This window comes from Parus major, chromosome 1A (genome assembly GCF_001522545.3).
Source record: "Parus major isolate Abel chromosome 1A, Parus_major1.1, whole genome shotgun sequence".
Lineage (NCBI taxonomy): Eukaryota > Metazoa > Chordata > Aves > Passeriformes > Paridae > Parus > Parus major.
This window is the reverse complement of record NC_031773.1, coordinates 47,333,788-47,358,527: the sequence shown is the minus strand read 5'-3', so window position 1 is coordinate 47,358,527 and position 24,740 is coordinate 47,333,788. Positions and strand designations below refer to the sequence as shown.

General features: G+C 48.5%; 2 protein-coding genes across 15 annotated transcripts in view; both read left to right on the top strand.

The window, feature by feature from the left end:
- The window catches only part of ZC3H7B (zinc finger CCCH-type containing 7B), a 49,653-nt gene extending 40,285 nt beyond the window's left edge, over window positions 1–9,368 (top strand). For 9 of the 10 annotated variants that reach the window (XM_015628124.3, XM_015628119.3, XM_015628116.3 and 6 more), the window contains 5 exons: window positions 319–424; window positions 1,480–1,588; window positions 3,282–3,415; window positions 4,218–4,381; window positions 5,136–9,368. In XM_015628124.3, coding sequence (XP_015483610.1) covers window positions 319–424; window positions 1,480–1,588; window positions 3,282–3,415; window positions 4,218–4,381; window positions 5,136–5,328 — 706 coding nt within the window. In that variant the 3' untranslated portion in view covers window positions 5,329–9,368. The other variant, XM_033514375.1, reaches the window with a different exon arrangement.
- An 8,126-nt stretch (window positions 9,369–17,494) lies between these two features.
- Window positions 17,495–24,740, top strand: part of TEF (TEF transcription factor, PAR bZIP family member) — a 31,183-nt gene continuing 23,937 nt past the window's right edge. For 2 of the 5 annotated variants that reach the window (XM_015628179.3, XM_015628180.3), the window contains exon 1: window positions 22,349–22,545. In XM_015628179.3, coding sequence (XP_015483665.1) covers window positions 22,371–22,545 — 175 coding nt within the window. In that variant the 5' untranslated portion in view covers window positions 22,349–22,370. Of the gene's footprint in view, window positions 17,802–22,339; window positions 22,546–24,740 lie in introns of those variants that run through there. The other 3 variants (XM_015628181.3, XM_033514377.1, XM_033514378.1) reach the window with 3 other exon arrangements.

The following is a 24,740-nucleotide window of genomic DNA, read 5'->3' as shown; positions in this document are numbered from 1 at the left end:
GGATCTGATTGCACAAGAATTGGCTGTGTCAAAGGGTGGAATGCAGCTGTTTAATAATCCGTGGTGATGCCATGTGAGATTTGGGGAAGATTTTTGGGGCTTTATGAAAAGAGGAACCCCAGGAAATAAGTAATATGCACACAAGAAGTCCTCCTAAAACAGCCTTCTTGTGGCTTCTCCATCACAGATGTGCATGTCTAGGAACTGCCAGATAGTGCAGGGACAAACTGGACAGGAGGGTCTGCTCATCTCTCAGTATTTAAGGGTCTCTGTTCTGCTCTTCCTTTTGCCTCTCTTGATTTATTCTCTCTTCTTCAGTTGGACGAAGGAACGCCGTGTCCTGCTGGTGATGTCCAAAGCTAAGAAGAAGTGGGTGTCAGTCCGACCACTGCCTTCCATCCGTAATTTCCCACAGCAATATGATGTAAGTCCCATGCCTGGCACAGCCAGGTGCCACATCCCTCTCCCTTCCACCATGGTGCAGTTCTTTGAGGGCTGCTCCCTTGAAGACCTGTCAGGGAGGCAAGCACATGCTGGCTGAGATGGGAGGTAAGGCCAGACTGATGGCAGCAAAACACTTCCAGCAAAAAGATGGAGCAGAAGAAGGAGCAGCACCCATTTAAACCACTCTACACACAAATGGGAGTTTCCAGTGCTGCTAAGGTGTAACAAGAACTGTTAAAGCATCTCTGCTGGCACAGGGTTAGGGAATGAAATTTAAGACTCCCCTTAGGTCAGGGTTTCTCAATGTGGGTGAGAGGCGAGATGCTTAGGAGAAGCCTATCCCTTCCTTCACTGTGACTGTGCCGCTTTGGATTATGAAACTTGCTCACAATGGGTTTTGAAAGCAAAACTAAGATCTCAGCTAAAAACCACATGCTGTGAGGAAAATTGCAGATATCCAGCCTCCAACACCAGGCCCAAATGTAGTGATAGAGAGTTTCTTTCTCCCTCTCCTTTTCTTTTTCCCTGAAAGGAGAAAACTCCTTCCCCTACCCTATGGTAGGTCCTGCTTTTTATGCCAGGACAGGGGGAGAGATGATTAGTAAATAGGATGTTTAGAAAGCATCTCATTTTCTCTGGCAATGATGCTGTTGGTAGCTGTGTGTGCACCACTGTGGTCTAAGGAATCTGTGAGACCTCTCTTCACCCACTCAGAGATGGCTGGAGAATGAGTCACCTTTGGGGACCAGCAGCTTGATCACCAGCAGACATTATTGGGTCAATCCAGGATGCTCCCTGCTGTTGCCCTGTACCTGCTCCCAGTCACCTACGGAAATGGCAACAGCTGGTGAACTGACTGTGTGTTTATGTCATCAGGAGACTGAGGAGAAGAATCATGAGTTAATGATATATAAAGTGTCCTGTTTGCTACCTCTCCTGTGCAATTTAATGTCCCAGCTGGTTATCAAACCCACTTTCCCCTCTAGCAAGGACTGATTGTAGAGATGCTAAATTTTTCTCTCTGTCTTTTAACAGTTGTGTATCCATGCACAGAATGGCAGGAAATGCCAGTATGTAGGCAACTGCTCCTTTGCCCACAGCCCTGAGGAGAGAGACATGTGGACCTTCATGAAGGAAAATAAAAGTGAGTGGGCGAAATGTGAGCCAAAGAGTTTGGGGAGAGGGAAGAGGACATTTGGGCATCTGGAGGGTCTGTTAAGACATATTCTTGACAACAGAGATGGAGCTGAAAAAGGCTGCTGCCTTGAGTTTAGGTGGGATTATGGGTCAGGTCTGTCTACAGCTGCTCTTTTCTTAAATGTGCGTGTATCTCTTGAGCCCCTTGCTGTGGGACTAGTGCACAATAGTTTTATGTCTTACATTGCTTCACTGCTGGCCTCTCTTTCTGCATCACTTTTGAATCCACCCTCTCCTGCCCCTACAGTTGCCTGTGATGTCCCAGGCTTGGTTCTGTGTGGAGCTCTGCCAAAGCACCAGTCCTGGCCTGTAGCTGCTCCTGTATCTTTCTTGTCTGTCTTCTATCTGCCTTGGCTATCTTACTCATATCTGCTCATATCTCTTGGTCTGGGCTGTGGCACTCCCTGCTCATGGCATTGTATTCAAAGGGGTGGAGTTAAGATTCTGAATGAGAACATCGTTGGGTGGTGCCCTTGTGGAGGAACTTATGTGGAGGAACTTATCTGTACTTAATTCTGCAGGCTTACGTTTTGGGCAATAGTTGGGGGGCTGCCCATATCCTGGACAGAAATCCTTGTTTATTCAGATCAACGGGAAGCTGGGGAAAAAAGGGCCAGTTGTCCAGGTGCTCACCTACTTCTGTTGGAGCTGCTGGAAAGCCTGAAGGATTTCAGGCCTGCCCTGAGTTTTTTTGATTCATATGGTTCTGTGGAGGGTCTTTCTCTGTGCTGAGCCAAACTGTTATTTGTTGTAGTTGAAAGCATATCATTGCTGGGGCCTTTAAAGCACATCATACCAATCTGGGTGTGTTAGCTCAAGCACAAAGGTGAATCTCCAAATGACAGTGTGATCTCAATTTGGAGGAATTTGCATTCATTATCCCCAGTTGCCTCAAGATCCTCAATTACCCATTTAGCAAGGAGTAAATCACTAATGCATCACACTTAGAGCATCATATTGATGTCTGCAAACATTTATGTTTCTATAGCTTCTCTCAGGAGCTGATCTTGCAGCAGCAGATGTCTAGTTAAAGCTTCCACCTCAATTTTGCCTTCCCAGAAGTATGCTGAATGACTTTTAAATCAAACACCATGTGATACATTTCAGTTCTCTGGGCAGGTTTTGAACTTGGAGCGAGCTATCATTAGGTCTTCCTCCCCTCTGCAGTGCCTCCTGTGACCAGCTTGCTTAGGGGCTCTCCCTCTCTAGTGCTGAGGGTGAAGCTTGGGCTCAGAGGGAAGAGATGGATCAGAAGCGAGCCCTGCCTTAGCTTCCTGGCTGGATGAGATATCTTCTGAGGTCATCAGAAGAAGAATCAGGCCTGTTGGAGAATTATCTTGTGGGGTGAATTCCAAGGAGGTCTTGCGGCACTTTGCCACCTTTCTGAAAAGTTTGTGTGGCTGTTGTCACAGTTGCCCCTTGTCTGATAGAAGACACCCCCCGATGCCAGGTGGTGTGGTGTGAATTTGGCTCTCCCCAGGGATCTTAACTGAGGAGGCGACAGGGGGCACAGGCCTTCAGTCTGGTGCTGTTGCACAAGCAAGGGAAGGGAAGGGCTTCCCCCACATTTGTCCTTTTCTCATAGCTTGTGCACTGGGTGGGAGGTTGTCTGAGTGGCTTCATGTGTCGCCTTTGTGCAGTACTAGATATGCAGCAGACCTATGACATGTGGCTAAAGAAACACAATCCTGGGAAGCCTGGAGAGGGAACACCACTCACCTCGCGAGAAGGGGAGAAACAGATCCAGATGCCCACTGACTATGCGGACATCATGGTAATAAGCTGATCTCTTGTCCCTCATTCCTCCTCCTCCTCCTCCTCCTCCTCAGTGCTGCCAGCCGGCCTCTCTCCTGTGCTCTAGGTGTGGCTCGCAGGGACTGCATTCCTCTAGTGGAATAGAACCTGTATTAACGTAGGCTAAATGGACAGCTTGGAGCAGCACAATAGGGGCAGCATAGCTGAAGTGGGAAGAGATCGACCTGGGGTCAGCAGGGCTCTACAATGGCTTTTCTGTTAATCCTCACTCATTAGAGTCTACCTTAGGTTCCCTTTTGCGTGGGCTCAGCCTCTCTCCAGGCCTCCTGCCTGCTCCTGGGCAAGCTGGCAAAACCATTGCAGGCCTGTCAGAAGAGGGAGAAGCTTGGAGAAGAGCTGGCACAGAAGCCTTGGAAAACTAGAGGCAAATGTGTCTCCTTATGCCAGAGGTGGTACTGGTGTAAGGTTCTGTGCTGCTGAAGAGTTCTGCATTGCCTGTGAACCCAGGTACCTTGTGGTGAGACCCCACTGGGGCCATCAGCAGGGGCAGGGGGACCATTTCAATAAACTGAGCTGTCCAGTTCCCTAAGCCTGTTGGAGCCATAGATAAACTGTGACAGAGCATTTCCTCTGTTCCCCTTTAGTGTCAGCACAATTCCCTAAAGATGATATGGCAGAGAAGCGTGGGTCAGTCATAGACTGAGTGGAGCTTCCAGGATGCTCTGGAAGGAGAGGGGAAGAGGCAATGCCAGCACAGGGAAGGCCAATTGATATGAATGTCATTGCACTGACTGGCCCTTTTCCCTGTCTGCACCGGTTAGATGGGCTACCACTGCTGGCTCTGTGGGAAAAACAGCAACAGCAAGAAGCAATGGCAGCAGCACATCCAGTCGGAGAAGCACAAGGAGAAGGTCTTCACCTCAGACAGTGACTCCAGCTGCTGGAGCTACCGCTTCCCCATGGGTGAATTCCGGCTCTGCGAGAGGTACCACTTTCTCATCTCCCTCCTGTGCCACTGCTGCAGGGACGGGGTAACAGGCCCAGGGCCTCTGTCATCCCCCCTCATCCTCATCAGAGATCTCAGAGACTTCTGCATGGAGGAGGAGTGGGATGAGATGACAGGTTTGGGTGACAGTGAGGGTGTCTTGGATCACAGAGGTGCTCAGCCACAATACTGTGGGGTAAAAATACTGAGCATGTGTCTTTAGAAAAGGAGAGCTTCCTGTCTGCACCTGTGCCCTTCATAGCCAGGACGCTTTCAGCTCCCAGGCTGCTGAACAGTCTCTTTGACCCAGTGCTTGGGGGAATCCCAGGTGCCTTATTAAATGGTTTGAATGTCTAACACCCTCTGAATCAGCACATTAAGGTGCCTTCAGAAAGCTTGTGATGTTTAAAAATGCCGCTTTGGCTAGCAAAAAGATTCTTGTCTTTCATGCTGGTTACCTGGCATTTCCTCTGTTGTGCATTGATTTTCTCCCATCCCTGCTGGTCCAGTTCCAGCTCACATTTTTTTGTGCTCTTGACTAAATCCCCTTGTAGCCACTGCTCTTTTCGCTGCTCTGTTTTTTTCCCAGCCTTGATGTCTTTCCCACTTGCACACGGGTTTGTAGGAGAATCAGCTCACCCTTAAAAAGGAGAGTTCACAGCATGTTTCAGTGAGTCCTGATCAAGTATCCCAGACAGGGAGCTCAAACCCCTGTACTGGGGTGCCCACCTGACTGTGCTCCTTGTGCTGGCAGGTTCCAGAAGAACAAGACCTGTCCTGAGGGAGAGGAGTGTCGCTATGCCCATGGGCAGGATGAGCTGACAGAGTGGCTAGACCGGAGGGAAGTGCTGAAACAGAAATTGGCCAAAGCTCGCAAGGACATGCTGCTCTGCCCCAGGGATGACGACTTCGGGAAATACAACTTCCTATTGCGGGATGACGTATAGTATGAGCTGGGAGGAGTCTGTCAGCAGCAGAAACACGGGGTGGGTTTTCTGAGTGGCAGTAGCAGGGAGAGCGAGATCTCTGTCTCGCAAAGAGAACTTTTTCTTTCCTTTTGTTTTAAGATTATGAGATGATGATTTATTAGTGAATGAATTTGTGAATTTGATTCTCGTTGGCCAGCGACGCCATGCTCACTGAGTTTGTGATCCATCTTTTCTCTCTTCTTTCCCCCAAATTCTCCTTCCACTTCATCTTTTTGTTTTTACTGTCCTTCATTCAAAGGAATTAATTCAGTCTATACTGGGCTGCAAATCAGAGAATTTCTCCTTGTGTCATTCTTCCGTCTTTCAATTCAGAGTATGACTGCAGAGGTGTGGAGGACAAAGCTGAGAGAGAGGAACAAAAAGTTGTGGATGCCCCATCCCTAGAACTGTTCAAGGACAGGTTGGATAGAGCTCTGAACAATGTGGCCTACTGGAATATTTAGAAGGTGTCCTTCTAAATGACAGGGGGATTGAAACTAGATGATCTTAAGGTCCCTTGCAGCCCAGGCCATTCTATGATTTTATGAAATCTGGTGAATAGGTGACCATGAATTTCATATGTTCCTTTCCTCAGTGCTGCAGACTAAGCCCCACTTACTCTGCTGCAGCCTTCCTGTTCTTCTGGGAGTTTGGTACCAGAAGAAATGGGAATTGTGGTGCAAAGAAGGAAAACCACTAGATTTAGCTTAAAACATCTAGGCTTATACTCCAGCTGTCTATATTGCCCTGAGACATCAGCTGTTGGTGAGGAGGATAACAGCTGCGTGGTATAAGGAGTGCAAAGTAAACACAGCAAAGTAATGAAACTGCTTGCAGCAGCGGGAACTGGGTTGTAGGTGACTTCAAACTCCAGCTGACTGTGTTCAGAAAGCAAGTTGGTGACTTCTCATTAGATGTCTTTTTCGGTGTGTGGCAGGTATTCAGGGCAGATAGTTTGGGTTTGGTTTTTTGGCTGGTGTGATTGGTGCAAGTAAAACAGAACCCATCTAGGATGTGTAGTGGAGTCTGTGACACAGTGCATGTCACTGAAGTCCACACAACAGTATCAGTCAGGAGGGAGGTGGTCATCAAAAGGAGCCTGTGTTTCTGTGTTGCTTTGTGTCCTGAAGAGAGGGAGGGAGCTAATGTTGTTCTTTCTTGCTCTTTAAATGGCATGTGTTTCTTTTTACTTAGAGCTGCATTTTTCCCTGCACTGCCAGAAGAACTGGGTGGGGACCCATTTAAAAGGACACCATTGCGCAGCATGGGCAATGTTTAGCTAATGAGAATCCAGCTGGAAGCACTTACCAGTACCAGAGGTCCAGCCCCCTCCTCCTCAGAGCCAGGGCAGGGAGCACAGTGCAACCAGGATGTGACCCAGAGCAGGGACAGTGGTGGAGAGCAGTGGCCTGTGTCTGTGCTGCCTGATGTGTGCTTTGATGAGGCAACCAGTAATGCTGAACTCTGGGACAGGAGTTTTGCTTTTATAAGTGGCAGCAGTGAGAAGCAGTACTGCTCTGAATGCCAGCTTTGTCCTTTCTGGCAGTCTCATCCTGTAAGCAGTAAACATGTCCCCTGACCTGAGCTTCCCTCTCCATCTCTCCTGCAGTCCAGCTGTGCTCTGCAGTTTTGCATGCATGGATGGCACCATCCACTCAAACACAAACACATCCCCCTCCCAGCCTTTGTCAGGGATGTCTTTTTCATACAGAGTCTCCCAGGACAGCAGTCTCAGAGCCCTTGGGGCTGATAGGACTGTATCCATGGTAAATACAATCTGGCCATGAACTCTTGTGCTTTGGCATTGCTGCATCCTCCCATTCCTCTCTGCTCCCATATCCTTGGGGCTCAGAGCTTCAGGAGAGATGGGATGTGAAAATCAGGAGATGTGGAGATGGTGTGGGACAGCTGTCACCTTTCTAAACCAGCCTTCAGGAGGGTGCTTCAGTTCCACTGGGATAGTTAGGGTCCAATTATGGAGCAGAGGGCCCTGGATTCTGGTCTGGAATCTTTCCAGAGACATGGTGTGCTCTAAGTAGACTGAAAGCGCCTCTGCACTTAGAATCATTAAGTTTAAAAAGACCTCAAAGATCATCAAGCCCAACTGTTAACCTGGCACTGCCAAGTCCCAGACTAAACCATGTCCCAAAGTGCCACATCTACATGTATTTTTAAATACCTCTGGGGATGTTGACTCAGCCTCTTTCCTGGGCAACTTAACCACTTTTCTGCTGAGCTTTTTTCCTCTCCTTTGAAATATGGATGGTAGTCTCTGGTTTGCTGTGAGCAATATCAGACATGGCAGTTTCTGAGTGGTCAGGTGCTGTATTTTCTCCTTTGTTCTTTGTGGTAGCTATGGTACCTTCTGATCATCCTTGTGCTCAAGCAGTCAACTTCAGAGGTGGGAGGAGACAGGCATCAGCTCCTGGGTAATCTTGTTCTGCTTTCCTTGGGCAGAGACGCCAAGGAAAGAAATCTGGATTGGGGAACACTGGAATGTGTTTTTTATTTTTAAAACAAACCTGCATCTCTAGTGTGACTCTAGCGTTCGCTGAGCCGTGATTTCTCATGCAATGAATGACTTGTGTAGGTTATAGAGTGGGTTACTGTCCCCTGTCCCCCTCTCTGCAATGAGAGCTGAGCTTCTCAGTGGGGCTTCAGAGGTTCAGGCTGGGGCTGAGGTGGGGAGAGGGTGAGAGTGAGATGAGGTGAGGTAGGCCCAAGGTCACGGGGGTTGCATCAAGTGTCTCTTTGTTTTACCTGATATGATAACCTGGTCTGTGGTGTTGCAGTACTTCGTCACCAGACTTGTTTTAGTGTGTATATATGTGACCCCTCCCATGAAGCATATATACACAGGTATTAAATATATCGCTCTATATAATATTATATGTGTGTGGTATCGAAGGAATCTTTAAAATGATGGTAAAGGAAAAGGACTCAGGCCAGGAAACGCAGCATCTCCAGTTTAAATATGAAGCCTTTTATTTGGGATAGGGAAAGGGAAATAATAAAAGAGGGGAGGGTTTTGTATAGATAGGTATAAACTCTGAGATGGGACAGGTTTCTCTATTCACATTTTTGAAACCCTTTAGGATGCCCTTGCAGTTCCACCTCAGTGAGAGAGTATTATACTGCTAACTAGTGAGCAAAGTTTTAATATAAGGCTTTGCTTATATTATTCAAAGGGACACTGTGAAAGGCAGGAAGTTTCACACTGACTTCCCAGGCTTGCTTTATCAAGCCAAGAGGGTTTTCTTCAGCATATTATGTGCTCTCAGCAGAGATGCTCAGTGCTCGCAGTTCTACAGCAGATAAATCACAAGTTGTAGGGGCTGCTTCAGTGGTGGGTTCACAAGACCCTGTGATAACTCTCTCTTCTTTATTTGTGTAAGAGAAGAAGAAGGAAATTCTGCAGCACAGAACCAAATTTGAGGGTTATTAACAAAGAAAGTGATGTTTTAATTTTATAACATTAGAAGAAAATCTCATATCCTGTAAAATAACTACAGACATTCACACAGAACAGAAATTTATTAAATGCTGAAGGGCTTAGTGAAAATCTTTTCCCAAATTCTTTGGTAGGGGAAGGAATTTAGGTGACACCGACATTGGAGTTAACCTGGCCTTTACAGGGAGAAGTAAAAAAATAATGATAATTAAAAAACAAACAAAAAACCACCAAAAATTACCCTACTTAGCTTGTAGGAAAACTGTATGTCAAAAATGGATGGGTTTTAGCAAGTGAAAGGAAAAGATTGCAAGGGGATGCTGCAGTTCTGAGCTGGGTAGTAATGATTTTGAGTCCTTTAATATGTCTTTGTATTAATATAAGAATACCACGCTTTACTATTAAAAAAGAACTTAGTATCTTTCATAAGGTCTAGTATCAGGATAATTATGTAGATGTTTTAACAACATTTTTGTTTTTGTTCTTAAATAAAGAAAGAAAAACCAAACTTGCTTATTTTAGCCTTTGTAATAGAAAATAAAAGTGTGCACTTTAAACCCTCTCCTGATCCAAGTGTGTTTGTGTTTTTCAAATAACCTGAAAAGGATTTTATCTTGTTTTTGGATTTCCCTGCTGTGAGGAGGGAAGCAAAGGGAGCACGTCAAGCATTGGACCACTGTGGCTTTCTCCCATCTTTAAGTATAATCAGCAGCTCTTCTTGCTGAGTGGAAAATTGTCTATATGTGTATCAACAGCTGATGGAGTTCTTCATCAGACACACAGTTCTTGTGACCTTTAGGTGTATTTAAGACGTTTTTCTTTCCCTTGAGTGCCAAGAATCCATATGCTCTGAATTAACACATAGTTTCAGGTGTTTGGGTAACCTGTGTTTTGAAAGCTCCAGTAATCGGGTCTTGTAAACACCTTCATCTAGAGATGAAGGCTGCTGTAGATCTGTGTAGGCTGCTCTGTTCAACTGGGTTGGCCAGTTCTTTTGCCTGGCAGTGTGCACCCTGCTAGGGAACATGTCCTTAGCCCTACCCACCGAGTCGCAGACAGCTTGGGCTGTGGGAAGCATCTGTGCACTTGCTTTCCTCCTGGAGAGGATGCTATGTAAGGAAACTGCATTGGGGGAAGAGGTCAGTGTGAAAACATTTATTAATAAACCCAGCTTCTTTATTTTTGGAATCCATCATGATGCAGATTAACCCACATTCTTGGTAAAATCAAAACTGGAGATGCGGTGAAGATAGGGGGGTCCCAGGGATAAGCCCTGTTACTGCTGTATAAACTGGTAGTGACCAGAAGGTCGTATCTAGTGAGGCCTGAAGAGACAGGATTTGTCCAACATCTCCTTTATGTGCCTTCATACAGACATAAGAACTCATGTCCTTCTGGTCAAAGAAGAGGCCTGAACACATTCTTATAGTGCACGGGGAATGAGGAGCCGTGTGCACTTCCAAGGGGCATCGGTTGAGTGCATAAAATGTGAGAGACATTAGTTTTACATTCCAAAGATTGTTGAGGCCATGCTGGCAAGAGTTGAGGGTAGCTTTTCCAGTACAACTGAAACCAAAATTGTCAAATTGTGAGACAGACAAAGCATCAGGGGAAAAACACCTATTTTCCTTGCAGGTTTGAGCCTCAGCTGTAAACTGGTGCTTCTTCACTGAAATAAACTTGCATTTTGGAGAGGAAGAAAAGGAGTGTTGATTTCAGTAATCAGATCTTCCTAGGAGCTTCAGCAGATACAAAGACAATGCAGAGAGAGACCCAGGTCAGCCAGGAAAAATCCAGGCTCTATGGAAGATTGAGAGGAGCAGGGTAGAAACCCCTGAGAGGTGGGAGGAAGGCTTCATATTGAATATGATTAATACCATCACACAGCAGCCTGGCAGAGGGAGTTTGCTGCAGATGAGAATCAAAAGCAATCCTGTAAGTGAGTCTGCCCACCACACTATAGAGAAACATATCTGGGCAGTGACAGCAGATGATATAAATGCTGTCATCCTCATTGTGTTTGCTGCTGCAATTGCAACCAGGAATAAGGGTCATGTTGTGTTGTGTCCTGTGCACATGCATGAGCTGGGGAGGTGTGTTGGTCACTGGCTGGGCACAGAGGATGTAACCATGTAGGGCAACTGGGGGGAAAAACTGGGGCAGAAAGCAACAAGCTAAACAGTAAAAGAGGCCTGGATGGGAGTGACTGGTTGGAGGGAAGTGGAGGAGGAAAGGCTGTGGGCACGCCAGCTGAAGCACACAGCTGTTTGATATGTGGTGGAGGAAGGCACTGAGCAGACTTGGTTGGGTGCTATGGGATGGTTTTGGGTAGAGGTCCTGTGGACACACAGCTCTTGAGGCTTCCTGGAAAGCTGCAGCTCTGGTCTGGAGCTGAGCCATGTCTCATTCAGCCTCATTCTTTTCTCTCCAGGATGGGAGTGGACAGGACAGGATCCGTCCATTCCACATAACCCCTCTCCCTTTCCAGATTGATTGTCACCTCCTGTTTCTCTGTGGTTCACCCTCCAGACAAGAGCAATGTGTCCTGGTGCTGCTGGGACAGGAGTGGTGTTACCTGAAAACAGATCCAGGTGCAGCAAAGACAAGAGCAGGGACCAAACCAGATGACAGCTCCAGTTGACTCATTTCCCACTGCAACAGTCCTGTCCCTGGCAGCTCCCAAGATTGCCCCTTTCAGGGATGCTTGTCTCTTCAGTTTATCTTATGTCTGTGCCCCAGAAAACTAGCCTTAGGAAAGCAGAGAAAGCCTTAGGAGCCACAGACATAGCAGAGACCCAGTAAATAGGGTCATGCATAACCATCTGGATTAATCCTCAAAAAAATGACATTTACCCAGGGGTGGGATGGAAGTCTCTAAACTTAGATGCCAGAGTAGATTTGCTTGCTTTGAACTGGAAAAACACTTGGCTCTGGAGGTGCTCTTTGGCATATTTCCTTTGTTCTCAGTGGATTTCCTACGTCTGCCTTAGCTGGGGGCTACCAATAGCGCTGCAGCCCTCCAGGCAGATGGTTGAGAAGGATGAAGAGCTGCATAGTTTTGCTAATCAAATACCAAGACACGTGCCCTCATCTGTACCCCAGCAAAGTTCTGAGACAGAGAGGGAAAGTCCTGCTTCCATGGGACTGAGATGGCCTCAGTTCTCCTCAGCAAAATTGCTTGAGAATAACTGCAACACAGCTGGGCATTGCCCCTGGGAGCTGTGGTGGGGATTCAATACAGTGGCAGTGTTTCAAAAGAAGCTCTAGGCAGTCTGGAGCTTCTCCTTTCAAGACCATTCATGTCTTTGCTCTGGGGTATCAGTAGCAGCCAAACTATCCAAGCTTTTTTAAGGGTCATTTGTTTTCTTTCAGCCCACATGCCTTCCCCAGGCTCAGCTGACTCCTGTATCTTTCCATCAAGCTCAGACCTCTTGTGCTGCAGGATTCCTGGTCTTGCTGGGGACCATGTTGTTCTTAGCAGGTGTGAGTAGGAAGAGATGGCTGACAGACAGCTCAGGTCCTTACAGACAGCCTTGGTTGTGAGAGGGAAGCAGCCACAGGAATGTGTCTCTTGCTGTCCCACCCAATGATCTCCTGTGGTCCAACATCACTGGCCTTGGATTTCCCCATCCTGCTTTCAGCCCCCTGGTTTATTGCTGTTCTTGGCACCTCCTGGACTCTGCCTCCTGCCAAGGCTTGTTCCAAGAGCTCCCAAAGCTGTCTCTGTCCAGGCTGCCAGAGTGTTTTCAGAGCAGGGAAATGCAAAAAAGCAGCTCTAGATGTCCTTCCTGCCCAGGACAGTACAACTTCTGGTGACCCCAAGACCCTTTTTCACGTTTTCTCCCTGCCCAGCACCTAGTTCTCTGGCAAATGGCACCTCACAAGGGAAGGCCACGTGCAGAGAAGCAGAGCTGTGGTGAGCCCAGCTGCCATGTGAGCACCCCACAAAGGGGGAGATGTCTTGGCGGGGGTGGTGGGGAAGCAAAGCTCATTAACTTTTTGGCACTCATTTTGGGGAATTAGTTTTTAGAAATTCTTTTGCCTGGGGCAGGAGGTGCAGGCACTTCCACCAAGTTCACTGCTTGGCTGGGAGGTCCCAGCACTGCTTCTCCACACAGGGAGGCAAGCAGGCACATATGTACACATACATAGGCACATGTATGCATGCCATACACTGCGGGGGAAGGAAGCCCTTTCAGAGGTAGGAAGGGAGCTCTGAGGAGTGAGGCCTCATCAAGTCTGCATCTATGTCACATATTACTACCATCAAAAGTACCCAAAGAGTTGCATGCCCATGTTGCAGGCACCAAATGGATCCAAAGGACCGAGCCCTAGTCCCGCTTTCCATCAGCTGTCCACCCTCCCGTGCTGGCTTCATCACTCCTTCTCTGACCTCCTTTACTAAAGTAATCTGCTGTGGATGCTGACACCCCAGTGGTCTGGCCACAGCCTTCCCTGCTGCTGCCGTTCTGGGTATCCCTGCAGCTCCATGGAGGTCTGTTAGCACTAGCAGCATCTCAACTCAGAAAAACACAAGTTTCCGGGATGTGGTGCAAGTGTCCTTTCAGAATAGCCATGGTGAAACTCAGTCTGCAGGCCTCTGCCAAGGTGAGAAAAATTCCCTGCCAAGCCCAGTGCACCATACAAGTAAATAGTTAAGTCTGGAAGCTGTAAGGGGAATGTACAATTGTCCTAAGAACTAGCAGATAAACAAAAAATTGGACGGATGTCTGTAAAGAGGCAGTGATTGACCTCTGGCAAACGCTTTGCTTGGATAAAAGAAAGAGGAAACTACTTACCAAGCTGGGTTTGGTGTGAGAATCAAACCCTGCGAGTGGGCCTGGAGCCTCCACACAGACTTTGAGGAGTAGGCTTGATTTGTGCAACAGAAAAGTCTCATGTGAGGAGGTACAGAAATTTCCAAATAATGGCTGTGCTGCCAGTGTGAATGGTCTTGGGTGACTGAAAGAAATGGAGAAAAAAAGGAAAATACTCTTGCTTCATGAACAGCAGATTTTGCAAATCTTATAGAGGCTTCTACACATTTTTATCCTTTCTCCCAGATTCACTTCAGGGGAGTGTCATCTTGTATGTCACCACAAAGGCCCTTCAGTACAGCTGTTTTCTGCCTGTCCTTTGTCACTGCCAATGGGCCCCAGATCATATAGAATACATAACAGCAGGTTTCATCTTTGGGGAAACATTAATTTGACTCTCCTCTTCCTAGCTTATCTTTCAAACAGAATAAGATATTTAAATGTGTTTATCCCTTTGCCAAGGTGGGTAGCATGCTCTGAGGGTGGATGGATGGATGGATGATGGATGGATACATAATACTGTTATGAGACAGTATTTTTGTGTCCTTAGAAAATCAGACCAAAATAAATTTATTTTATAAGAGGAGACATTCCATTAGATTACCAAGCCAAACTTTCACCTTATTGGAGGAAGCTGAGATAACAGCAATTAGTAATAATAATCACTAATGCCTTTCTTAGGTCAAATGTCATTGCTGCTGCTGGATTCCCCATCAGCTGTGCTTTGAGACACACCTGAGAAACAACTGAATTCCCTTTTGCAGTGGTGGCCTCATAAATTGATGATCAGCTAGATGCCGCCACCAAAGACAAGACCCACAGCAATAATCTGCAGGAGTTTCTGACTGAGGAGGCACACAACTGTGCCACTGGCTCTTGTTTTGGGTCTGAGGACGGCTGCAAGACACTGACAGGAGCAGAAATAGGGGAAAAGCTCTGTGAAAGTGGCCCTGTGGAGGAGTTGAGGGAATACTCCTGGAGCTAAGGCAAAGATGGCAACTTGGAGGCGTGCACAGGGAACTCCCTTACCCAGCTCCTTGTAATGAGCAGGTTTGTATCAGAATATATTCTGAATGTGTGAAAAGATTCTTCAAGGTCTCAAACTGCCAGCAAGGCTGTACATATGAGTAACACCTCAGTAGTATTGCTCTACAGTTCACTTTGGGCCCAATGGCACACCTCTCTAGAGAGGTCCCATTAGAGACTGGAATAGAATTAGAGGTTTTAAAAGAGACATTTGCATGCTTTGGTACCAGCAGAAGCACCTGAGCACTGCAGGAAGACAAAGGGGTCAGGGGAAGGAAGGTACAAGAATTGGTTGCTTAAAAAAACCCAATTCTTTCCAAAAAAATTTTAAAAGGAAGGAGAGTAAGGCAAATGTTGAAGTACCCACAATCCTCCCCTCAGGACTGCTGAACGCACTCCTTGGGCAAATGTGCCAAGAGGTTCAGCCAGCACAGCTGGGTGGTGTGAGTAGCTGCTGCAAGAGACCTGCAGAAAATACAGAGAAGTTAGCCCTGGCTTCTGCCAGTTAAATTTGTGCTCCTGGAGTTTGGCCTTTTCCATCACATTAGATGCCTCTTTTTGTGTGCCAGTATAAGTTGACTATGGCTGGTTGAGTCTATGAGAAAATGTGCTGTTAAGGGCTGGCTGGGCTTCTGAGTGATGCAGCACCTCCACTAAAATAGGATCACAAAAACAATAAAACCACACCTGATCTGACAACAGCTAACATCATTTGTGCAGCCAGCACAAATGATGCAATCTGTGGCTATGCCTGCATCTTTCCAGAGAAAACATTTCAATTTCTTTCACTAAAGCAGCTCAAATGCTCAGCCCTCCATGGCAGGGACATGGGGGCAGACAGATTGCTTTCCCCACTGCTATGACTATATTCCGTAGTATAGCTTCTGATTCCCTGAGGCTTGAAGATAGGGTGGTGTTGATGTGTCCAGCTAATAATGTTACCCAAGCTCTTCTCATGGGCAGGAGCTCCTTGTTCAGGGATTCTGAATCAAGAGGGACACTGTTGGTAGGAGACTTTGTGGACATGGCAAACACCAGATGAGATGTGTATCTCGTCACTCAGATCTCTAGACAAAAACTTTAGAGATTTTCATTACAGGCTAATAATTCAAATGGCTAAGTGACAATTTAGATAATCTTTAAGGTACTTTCCAACCCAAACCATTCCATGATTCTATGATTTTTTTTCTGAATGAATGTATTCATTTTCCAGAGCAGTAAATGTCAGCCAGTTGCTGCAGCAGCTGCTGTGAAGTTCTTGGGTCCCTCCAGACATGTGGCCAGATGTTTGTTCAGCTTTCATAACAAGTTTGAGCCTGGGACAAAACCAGGGGGTCCAGCTGCACCTGGCAATGGACAGCTACCATGCTCCCAGTCACTTTCCCTTGCCATCCTGTGATAAGAAGCAAAACTAGGCATATATGACAGTAGTTGTCCCAAACATCAATGATGCCTTGCATGACTGAGTGACTCCAGTCTTCCAGAATGGACTGGAAGATTTCAGGAAAGGATATGGATCTCCTGGCTGGCAGGCTGTGCTCCAGGAAGGAGACATGTGATCATGTCTCTTCCTCACAGGAGCCAGAATGCACTGACCATATGCAGACTCAGCTGGCTCCAGCTTTGGGTAGATGGAGAACACTGTAACAGCCTGGGTTAGTATGGGACTGTTCCCTGAATGGCTTCATCATGGATGGTTATTACTAGCTCAAAATCTGAAGAGGTTGTATCATAGTTATAAAATCTACTAAACCAACTGTTGTGTGATTTCTGAGCCTGATTAGATTGGGACCTAGATCATGAGGCTTCTCCTGCTAAACTGAAATTCTCAACCACCCAGCCTGGCTAGGTAATTTTTTCATTTTGGTTTCTACTGGGTTAAATCAAATGCATTTCCTTACGGAACCAAACACCATGCATGATTTGCTGGGCTGTGTCCAATTGCTGTGGCTTGAGATATTCCTACAGACCAGTGTAGGAATACCTGGTTTCTACCTACTCACACCGGCACTGTAAGGCTGAGACTGGCAAAACGGACAGGAACAAACTGAGAAATAAAGGCACTTCTGTTGAAACACCACACTCAACAAAAGAAAAGACCACAGCACATATAAGATGCTACTTCCCACACCATGTTCTGAAAAGAGGATCAGACCTTTATCCTCCTATCTCCAGTCCTTTTCTCCATGCTAAAAATTTCACCAACAGGAGAGGAGGGGCTTTGTGTGCTCAAGATCTTACTTAACCAGTTGTTACCAGGGTATTTGCAGGGTTCATGAACTCTCTTCCCGTACATCACTGCTCTGAGAAGAGGCTGTTTGCTTTCTGATAAAATTCTGTGCCACTTAAGACAAAAAATCATATATTTTGGGGATGATGCACACTTTATAAGAAAGAAACCTTGTGCTATTATAATTAACTTAGGAGGGACACACAGTAATTGTTGCATCACATACAAATAATGTCAAATAACAAAATGGCAAATAACTAAAAAGTTAGCAGGCAGATGCAGACAGCATGTGTATCTCCCTGTAGCAGCCTGCACAGCTTGGTGCTCCTCAGAGCCTCCCAAGAGCTCATCAGAGGATCCTTCTCCTGTTGTGTTTGCAGCCAACACGTACCCCTGACAGCGCACACTTGCTTTTTTTCCCCTTCAGATACATGTATTTGTTATAACACCTTGGGAAGGAAAAGGGTGCTGCCTTTGCGAAGTTAGATAACTGGCCCAGTTCTTTGCCGCCGGATTGGCTGGGAGAGGCCCTGTAAAACCACGCTGGCCAGGCGCCCGGCCCAGCCCAGCCCTGCAAGGCTGCAAGCTATTTCCACAATTGGCCACTTCAGAGTGGGAGAGGGGGAGGTGAAGACAGCCGGGCAAGCTGCATCTCCGCCAGGCTGCTTCCCTTCCTCCTTGTTTTTTCTCAGCCAGAGTAGTTTGGCAAACACGCTCCGGGTGCCTCCGAGGCCGTCTCGCAACGCCCAGGAGAGTGGGGTGTAACGTTGGTGGCCAGACACCTGGCCCTCCACTAGCCCTGCTGGCACAGTCCCAGGACAGGACATGTCAAGCTGCAGCACCCCTGGGGGCCCCACTGCCCTGGACTTTCCGGAAGTCCTGAAGTCCCTACTGGAGTATTCCTTGCCCTGGACCAACAAGATGACAGGTAGGATTGAGGAAATATGTACTGGGGGTTCTGTTTTGATTTCTCCTTCCCCTCCTTCAGTTGCAAGGTGAGAAAGGGGCAGATCTTGTTTGCTGCAAGCCCTTCAAGGGTGTGTTTCCCCAAAGTGTCCAAGTCGGACAGGGAGTTCTGGCACTGTGCACGTTGTGCAGCTAGGAGGAAAAACAGCAGCACTAGATTGATTATAAAATCAATCAAGAGTGCTGAGCTCCTGATCCTTTTAACCTCTGTGCTCAGCTACTTCTTGGAAACCCTCAAAGATTTGTGCATGCAAAAGGCTTGGGCACAAATCTTCATGGTCACATAAAAGCAGCTTCCAGGATTGCCATTCATTGTTGTCCTATGGTTAATAACCACTAAGCCTCCAGATATCGCCTCTTCCCAGACTCAGACTGTCCAGAGAGCCCAGCCTGCATGGGGCAGGCTGACTCTGTGCAAACTTTGTTTGATGCTGCAATTGTTTATCAGTGAAAAGCTCTGGTAGAGAACACAGCAAGTGCTGCATTTTCTTTGCAAGAGCACTTCTGTACTCCTAGGCTTTCTCAGTCTTTGTGCAGGATCCTAGAAAACAGATGGAAAGGACTCAGGTGGTTATTTAGTTTGGGCTTTTGCTGGGCTGAACACTTTGCTCATGCTGCACTGATGGCTTTGCTAATGCTGGGTCTGCTCCAAGCACCCATCACGAAACTTGAGTACTGTCTGGTTTTGGATAGGATGCTACACACCCTTGACAAGCTGCTTTTTGGTTGTTGCGTTTTAAAGTTTGCTGCTGAGGGCTGGGGAGCTGTGTGGAAACACCTCAGCTCAACAAGCCTATGTCTGGGCATGAGTGAGTTGAGCTCACAGAAACAAACATGCACAGACCTCATTCTTCTCTAGGGAGTTGCTACCAGGACATCTAGGCAGCTTTGAAGTGTTGAGGGGCAGCAGGAAAGCCAGACACACAGTGTGAAGAGGGACCCTGCTCTCACTCCAGGGTCAATGGGAGAAAAGGCTGCTGCTGTGGCAGTAAAGCGTTCATGCCAGAAAAGGCAGCTGCCTACACCTGCTGTAATACAGTGAGCCCTATGGCTCATGCATAACTCCCTGTGGGAAAGGGAAATAGGCAAGGGGAACTGTCCCATCCCTAAGGGGTTCATTTTGTCACATTGCTCTGCTGCTGCCTCCTATGAGCTGTCTCTCTTCTTTGATGAGACTGCCCACTAACAGGTGTGTTTAAATACCACACCATATGAAGTCCCACTGTTTGTGTGGACCAGGGCATGTTTTTCCAGCTGACAGTACCCAGGTAGAAAGTGGAACTCTCTGGGAGGAAGCAGCAGCAGCCAAGGGCAGCTCATGTGGTGCAGAGCCTTACTGTGGCTAAGCTGAGTTTGGCTCCTTTTCTTGGATCTCTGCTCTCCAACAGCCAAGTGGATTCAACTAATCCAAGGGAGGAGTGTTGGCAAAACCTATCTGTTTAGAGTAGGGGGTAGAGATCAATGATTCAAAAAGAGAATAATTTAGTCTTAACGCAGTGTGACTTGTTTGGCAGCTGAGAGTGCTGTTTTGTAGCAGCTTTCTTCCTCAGCTCCAGGACCACCCTGCCTCTCTGCATCACTTCCCATAGTCCTCAGAAATGTCTTTATTATGCTGCCTCCCTCTCCAGACCAGCATTCCCATCATGGCCCTCTTTCCACAGAGCTCAGTTCTCTCCTCCTGGGTCTCCATACTTGGACAGCACTCATCTGAATTTGCTAACTCTCAGGCCCCTCTCTGAAATTCTCTATTCTGCTATTCAAACCTCCCACTGGGGCTTGCTGTACACATCTCCCCCTCACACCCTGTGCCCAGCAGTGAGCTGCTTGTCGCTCATTTCCCTCCCTGCTGTACCCCAGAATGGGGCTGCTCTTTATCATCTGGCCCTGACAAGACACCCAGCAGTAGCAGCCAAGGCTGCTGCATTCCTCTCCTCACATCTCATTGTCCTACACTTTTCCTTCTCGGCTGTAGAGTGAGAGCAAATATAAAAATCCCAGGCAGATCCCAACTTAACCAAGAAGGTACAGCTTGTGGTACAGTGCCTGCTTTATGCTGGCAATTGCCTGAGCACCTAATCCCCCAGGCAGTGAGAAAAAACTCTCAGGGCAGCCTCCTTCCTAGCTGGCAGGGCAGTGCTAATGCTGGAGCAGAGTGATGTGAGACAACCCACAGGAATGTTCCTCAGGAACTCCCTCCCTCCTGCCTTTGGGAAGAGCAGCTAACACTGTATAGTCTAGATCCTCTCCAAGAAAAGTCACAACTTATGGGGGTGAAAAACAAACCTTAGAACAGTAGGGCATAGGTGGAAATGTGCTGAAGGAAGGAAGAATATGGTCAGTCTAAAGGGAAAAGTCCTGGAGTAAAAGCTGCTGAATGGTTTTAATAACCTCCCTTTCTACAAACATTACCCAGCAAAGCAGCTGCCACTGAGCTCTGCAGGGGTGATGTGCTCAGACCCTGTTCCTTGAAGGAGTGTTGTACAGTACAGGGGCACAGCATCATCCTTGGGGGCCACCAGCGTTGAAAACAATGGAACAAAGTGACCATGAGAGGCATAACTGAATGGGAAGCCTGCAGCCTGCCCCATTTTGGCTGCATCCACTTGCCTAAAAGCTGCTCCTTTGTGATCTCACTTGGTTGTGTTCTCTATTTACCACCTATCAGTAGCTGTTTCCTAGACAAAAGCACCACTGCGGGCTTGCCGCCCCTTGCCAAGCTGTGTGTGCTGCCTCTGTTGTGTGTGGTCTGACATCTGTGTCTCATTACCCTCTGTGAAGTGGCATCTCCCTTTCACACATGTGCCTTTTTTTTCCTGCCAGCTGAGCTTGGCAAGGCGGCCGGAGTCTGTGGAGGGCACGTAGCAGCCCTGGAGCACACTGGGCAGCAGAGCATGACCTGCTCTGCCTGCTTCTTGCAACTGGATTTATCAGCCTTGATAAATGATGCATTAACCTGCGGCGTTCCAGCCTATATTAACAGTGTGTCCTTTTCCAAGCTTCCCGTTGGGCAGCATGTGGACAGGAGTTGCATTGGAGTCCCACCCATTCCCGGTGAAGGAAGGAGCAGATTGGGCCTCTCAGCCCACACAAGAGAAGTAGCTGCTGGGTAGGCCAGTTCCACATCTGCCCAGGTAGGGTGGAGATGTCCCCTGGTCCTCACTGCAGTAAGACAATGGAGGAAAACACCCACGCTGTGTCACTTTCCTGTGGGGTGGAGTGGGGAAGAGTTTAGACCTGTTTTTTTTTGTCACAAAAACCATCAGGGCTTCTTAGTAAGGGTCAAGTAAAATCGTGCCTTGCCAGTTAAATGAAATATCTGAGGTTTATGGCAGGGAGGTTCAACCAAGCAGATGGCCAAGTGCCTACCTGAGAGGAAGATGTCTTTTTTTCTGCTGGCACGTATGGGAATGCCTGTGCTCTCACTCCCGCGGCTGTGTTGGACGCAGACGGGCCGATCCCAGTGGAGCGCACCCTTGCCTTTCCCGGTTCGCTGCAGCCCATCCTGCCGAGGCAAAAGCAGCCACTGCTGACAGGAGAAGCCTGTGGCTGTAGCATCTAACACTTCCGCCAATTTATTCGTTCCGTAGGAGAGGCTCCTCGGTATCCACCTGTGCTTTCGGGAACGAACTTGGCAATATTTGCTCCCTTCGTGTATTCAGAAGCTTAAATCCCAGCATGGCATCCCTGCTGCTAGAGTAAGGGGGCCGCTTGGAGAATCACAAGAATTTCTTGTGATCATGACGGTTTGGAAAGGCGGCCTTCCCTCCCTTCCCCCAGCAGCCCGCCCATGCCAGCACTGCAGTGAAGTCCCTCTCCCTGCCCATGTTATGTAGGGCACGCCGCTGCGGGCATCGTGTGGGACGGAGAGAGATTAAATCCAGGGCACGCGCGAAAGGTGATTTCGGGATCCTAAACGAGGATACGCAAGGGCGGGCTGCGGCGCTGGCGCCGGGACAGGGCGGGGAGGGGGTTCGCAGACGTTGCGCTGCCGGGACGGCCCTCACGGACCCCCGCTCGGCCGCGGCTCCCTCAGGCACTGCCGGGCCTCGGGAACAGGCAGGCGGGCGCGCGCCCCGCTCCTCCGCCGCCCGCCCACGCGCGCGCTGCCTCCCCCCGCCTCCTCCTCCCTCCTGACGGTGACGCAGCGCCCGCGGGAGGCGCGGGAGGGGCGGGGCTCCGAATGCTAATGACACCGGCTGAGGGCCCGCCCCTGCACGTGCCCTGGCGGGCGGGGGGCGCGTGCCCGCGCCGGCCGCGGGGAGGGCAGGGCGGGGAAGGCGGGGCCTGCCTGCGCGGGGCCACCCCTCCCTCGGAGGGCGCGGGCCAATCCCGGGGCGCGGAGAGGCCGGGCTGGGGCGGGGCCCCGGAGCTCATGAATACTGAAGCACGCGCCGGGCGTCAGCCGGCCGCGCCTGCGCCGTTCGCTCCGCGCTTCGCCGCTGCTGCTGCCGTCGCCGGGTCCCGGGGAGCCGCCGCCGCCGCAGCCCCGCGCCGCCGGTGACCGCTGACAGCCCGCCTGCCCGCGGGGAGTATGCCCGGCCGCGCCGCGCACCAGGAGGCGGCGGCGGCGGCGGGAGGATCAGAGCCCACTGCAGCCGGGGGGAGCGCGGGGGCCGCCGCGCAGCAGGAGCGGCGGGGCCTGGCGGGCGCGTTCCCGCTGGTGCTGAAGAAGCTGATGGAGAACCCGCCGCGGGAGGCGCGCCTGGGTGAGCGTGGGGGAGCGCGCGGTGCCCCCCAGTTATCTACCCCCACCGCCCCCTTCCCGCCCCGTGGCTCGGAGGGCGGGACCCGCCGGGTCACGGCGGGACTGGCCGCGGGGGGAGAGGCCGCACGCCCCGGCCCCCTCCCTCCGCCCCGTCCCTCCCTCCCTCCGCCTCCCTGGCCGGCCGAGCCAAGAGCCGGCAACACGGGATCGCTCCCCGCCTCCCAGGGATCGTTCTCCGGAGCGTGTAGGTGCCTGCGCTGGGCAAAAGTGAACGCTGCGGGAACGAGAGGTGGGCAGGAGCCGAGACGTGACACGCTGGTTTTAGTCCCTCGGTTTTCTGGAGCCTCCCCCGCCTGTAGACGCGTAGCTGGGAGCAGCAGTGAGAAGGTTTCGAGTCTTGCTTGACCTTAATTGCTGGGAAGTTGCCCGATGACACGAGTAAACAGAAGATCCCCTCAGATTAGGTTCGGTGATAATCCATAAGGGTATGAGTGACTGCCTGCACATGCAGTCCTGCATGGGCTGGACCTGCCTCTGCCACTGGTGATGCGGACAGCAGCTGTGTAAATAACAGTGCTAGTGCTTATTAGTCTTCGGTGCTGATGGCACGCTTCTTTTATTCTTTTTTCTTGTTTTGTTTTTTTTTTCCCTTCTCATCCGGCAGTATTTATGCCTTTCTGAGTATCAGTTTCATTTCGAGGAAGTCTCAGGATTATCTGCACTGCTGTAATGCCCAGTGTACTGGTGCATAATAAAAGAAGCCCTTACACTTAAAAATTTTGAGATTAAAAATAATTTTTTGGAACAGTAGACAACATCCAGGGTAAATTACAGCATAAGCAAGATTGTTGCCAGTGAGGATCCTATCTACCTTGCATTGTCAAATATTGCACAATACCCTGTAAATCCATTTTGTGATTCTGAAGACTTTTTCTCCTTTCTGCTAAAAAAAAAAAGAAATAAAAAAGTCAGCTTGTGATAATGGTTTTAGTTATGTTGCCATGGTGCAAGATGCTGCAGCACACAGAATCTTGAATCTACAAAATCATGGGATTTCTTACAATATTTCTGCACTCAGTCCTTTTTAAAGACATTAGTGCCAGCAGGAGCAATTTCAGTTCATGTATGGTTGCTGATAGGGATTTGGTGACTTTGCCTTGGGGGTGATTTTGTGTGAATCATGTGATGTGGCCTATGGAGATGTAAAATTCTGAAATGAATATGATTGTGAGGTAGTGCATTTTCCAAAAATTAGAAATATTTGCTACTAGATTGATTACTAGATGACCCCATTCTAGCTCATGAAGGTGTTCAGCTAGAGCCTCTAAAGCTTGCTAATGAGTCCATTTCATCTTGATTATCCCTCTCCATTCATGGTGTGATAAAGTTCAAGTTGTTCTTGTTCTTAAAATTTCTCCATAGATTTCCTTAGTTCACCTTGTTCTGTTCCACTTGACACTTTGTGGAACTTGTTGCTTTCTGTTTATTTTGGTCTCTGGTACTCTTCTTGTTTGCATATTCAAGACAAAAGAAAGAATGCCTTCATTGTCAGCAGGTAGTTACTCTTAATTTACAAAAGGCTTGTCAGTAGACTTGTGACTTGACTGACTTTAGAGGATCCTTGATTATTTTCTCTTTTTTTAACAGAGATACACTCAAAATGTTAAAGAAATATTCATTTGCTTAATCCAGTGGTGCAATTTCAGCAAACTTCCTGAGAAAAGACCCTGCACTTTTGTCTGGAATGCCTATTGAAAAAACCATAATTTTCTGCCTTACTCTAAAAAATTATATCAGCTAGCTGCAATGTCTGTCCATTTATAGTCTCTGCAAGCTACCTGTGGGTTTTCCAACTGCTGTGGGTAATTTGACTACCCAGTCAAAGCAAGCAGCTTTCTAATCCTCCTGAGCAACAGAGGAGAGGGGTCAGCCAGTTCCAGCAGAATGCCATCCCCTTGAATGCCCTGCCATGTACCAGGTACAGCTCACCAGCCTTGATGGGAGTTGTTGTTGTGTATTTTGTAAGGATTAAATAAATAACAATAATGATATTTTTATTAAAAAAAAATAGGAAAAGTCCAGTGGGCTAAGGGAAGGCAATTAATATTCTGGAGCAGGAGCATAGGTCTCTTCCATTAGTAAGGAGCTGCTGCATGCTCTCCAAAGGATGCTGAATCACCAGTTGCATGCTGCTGT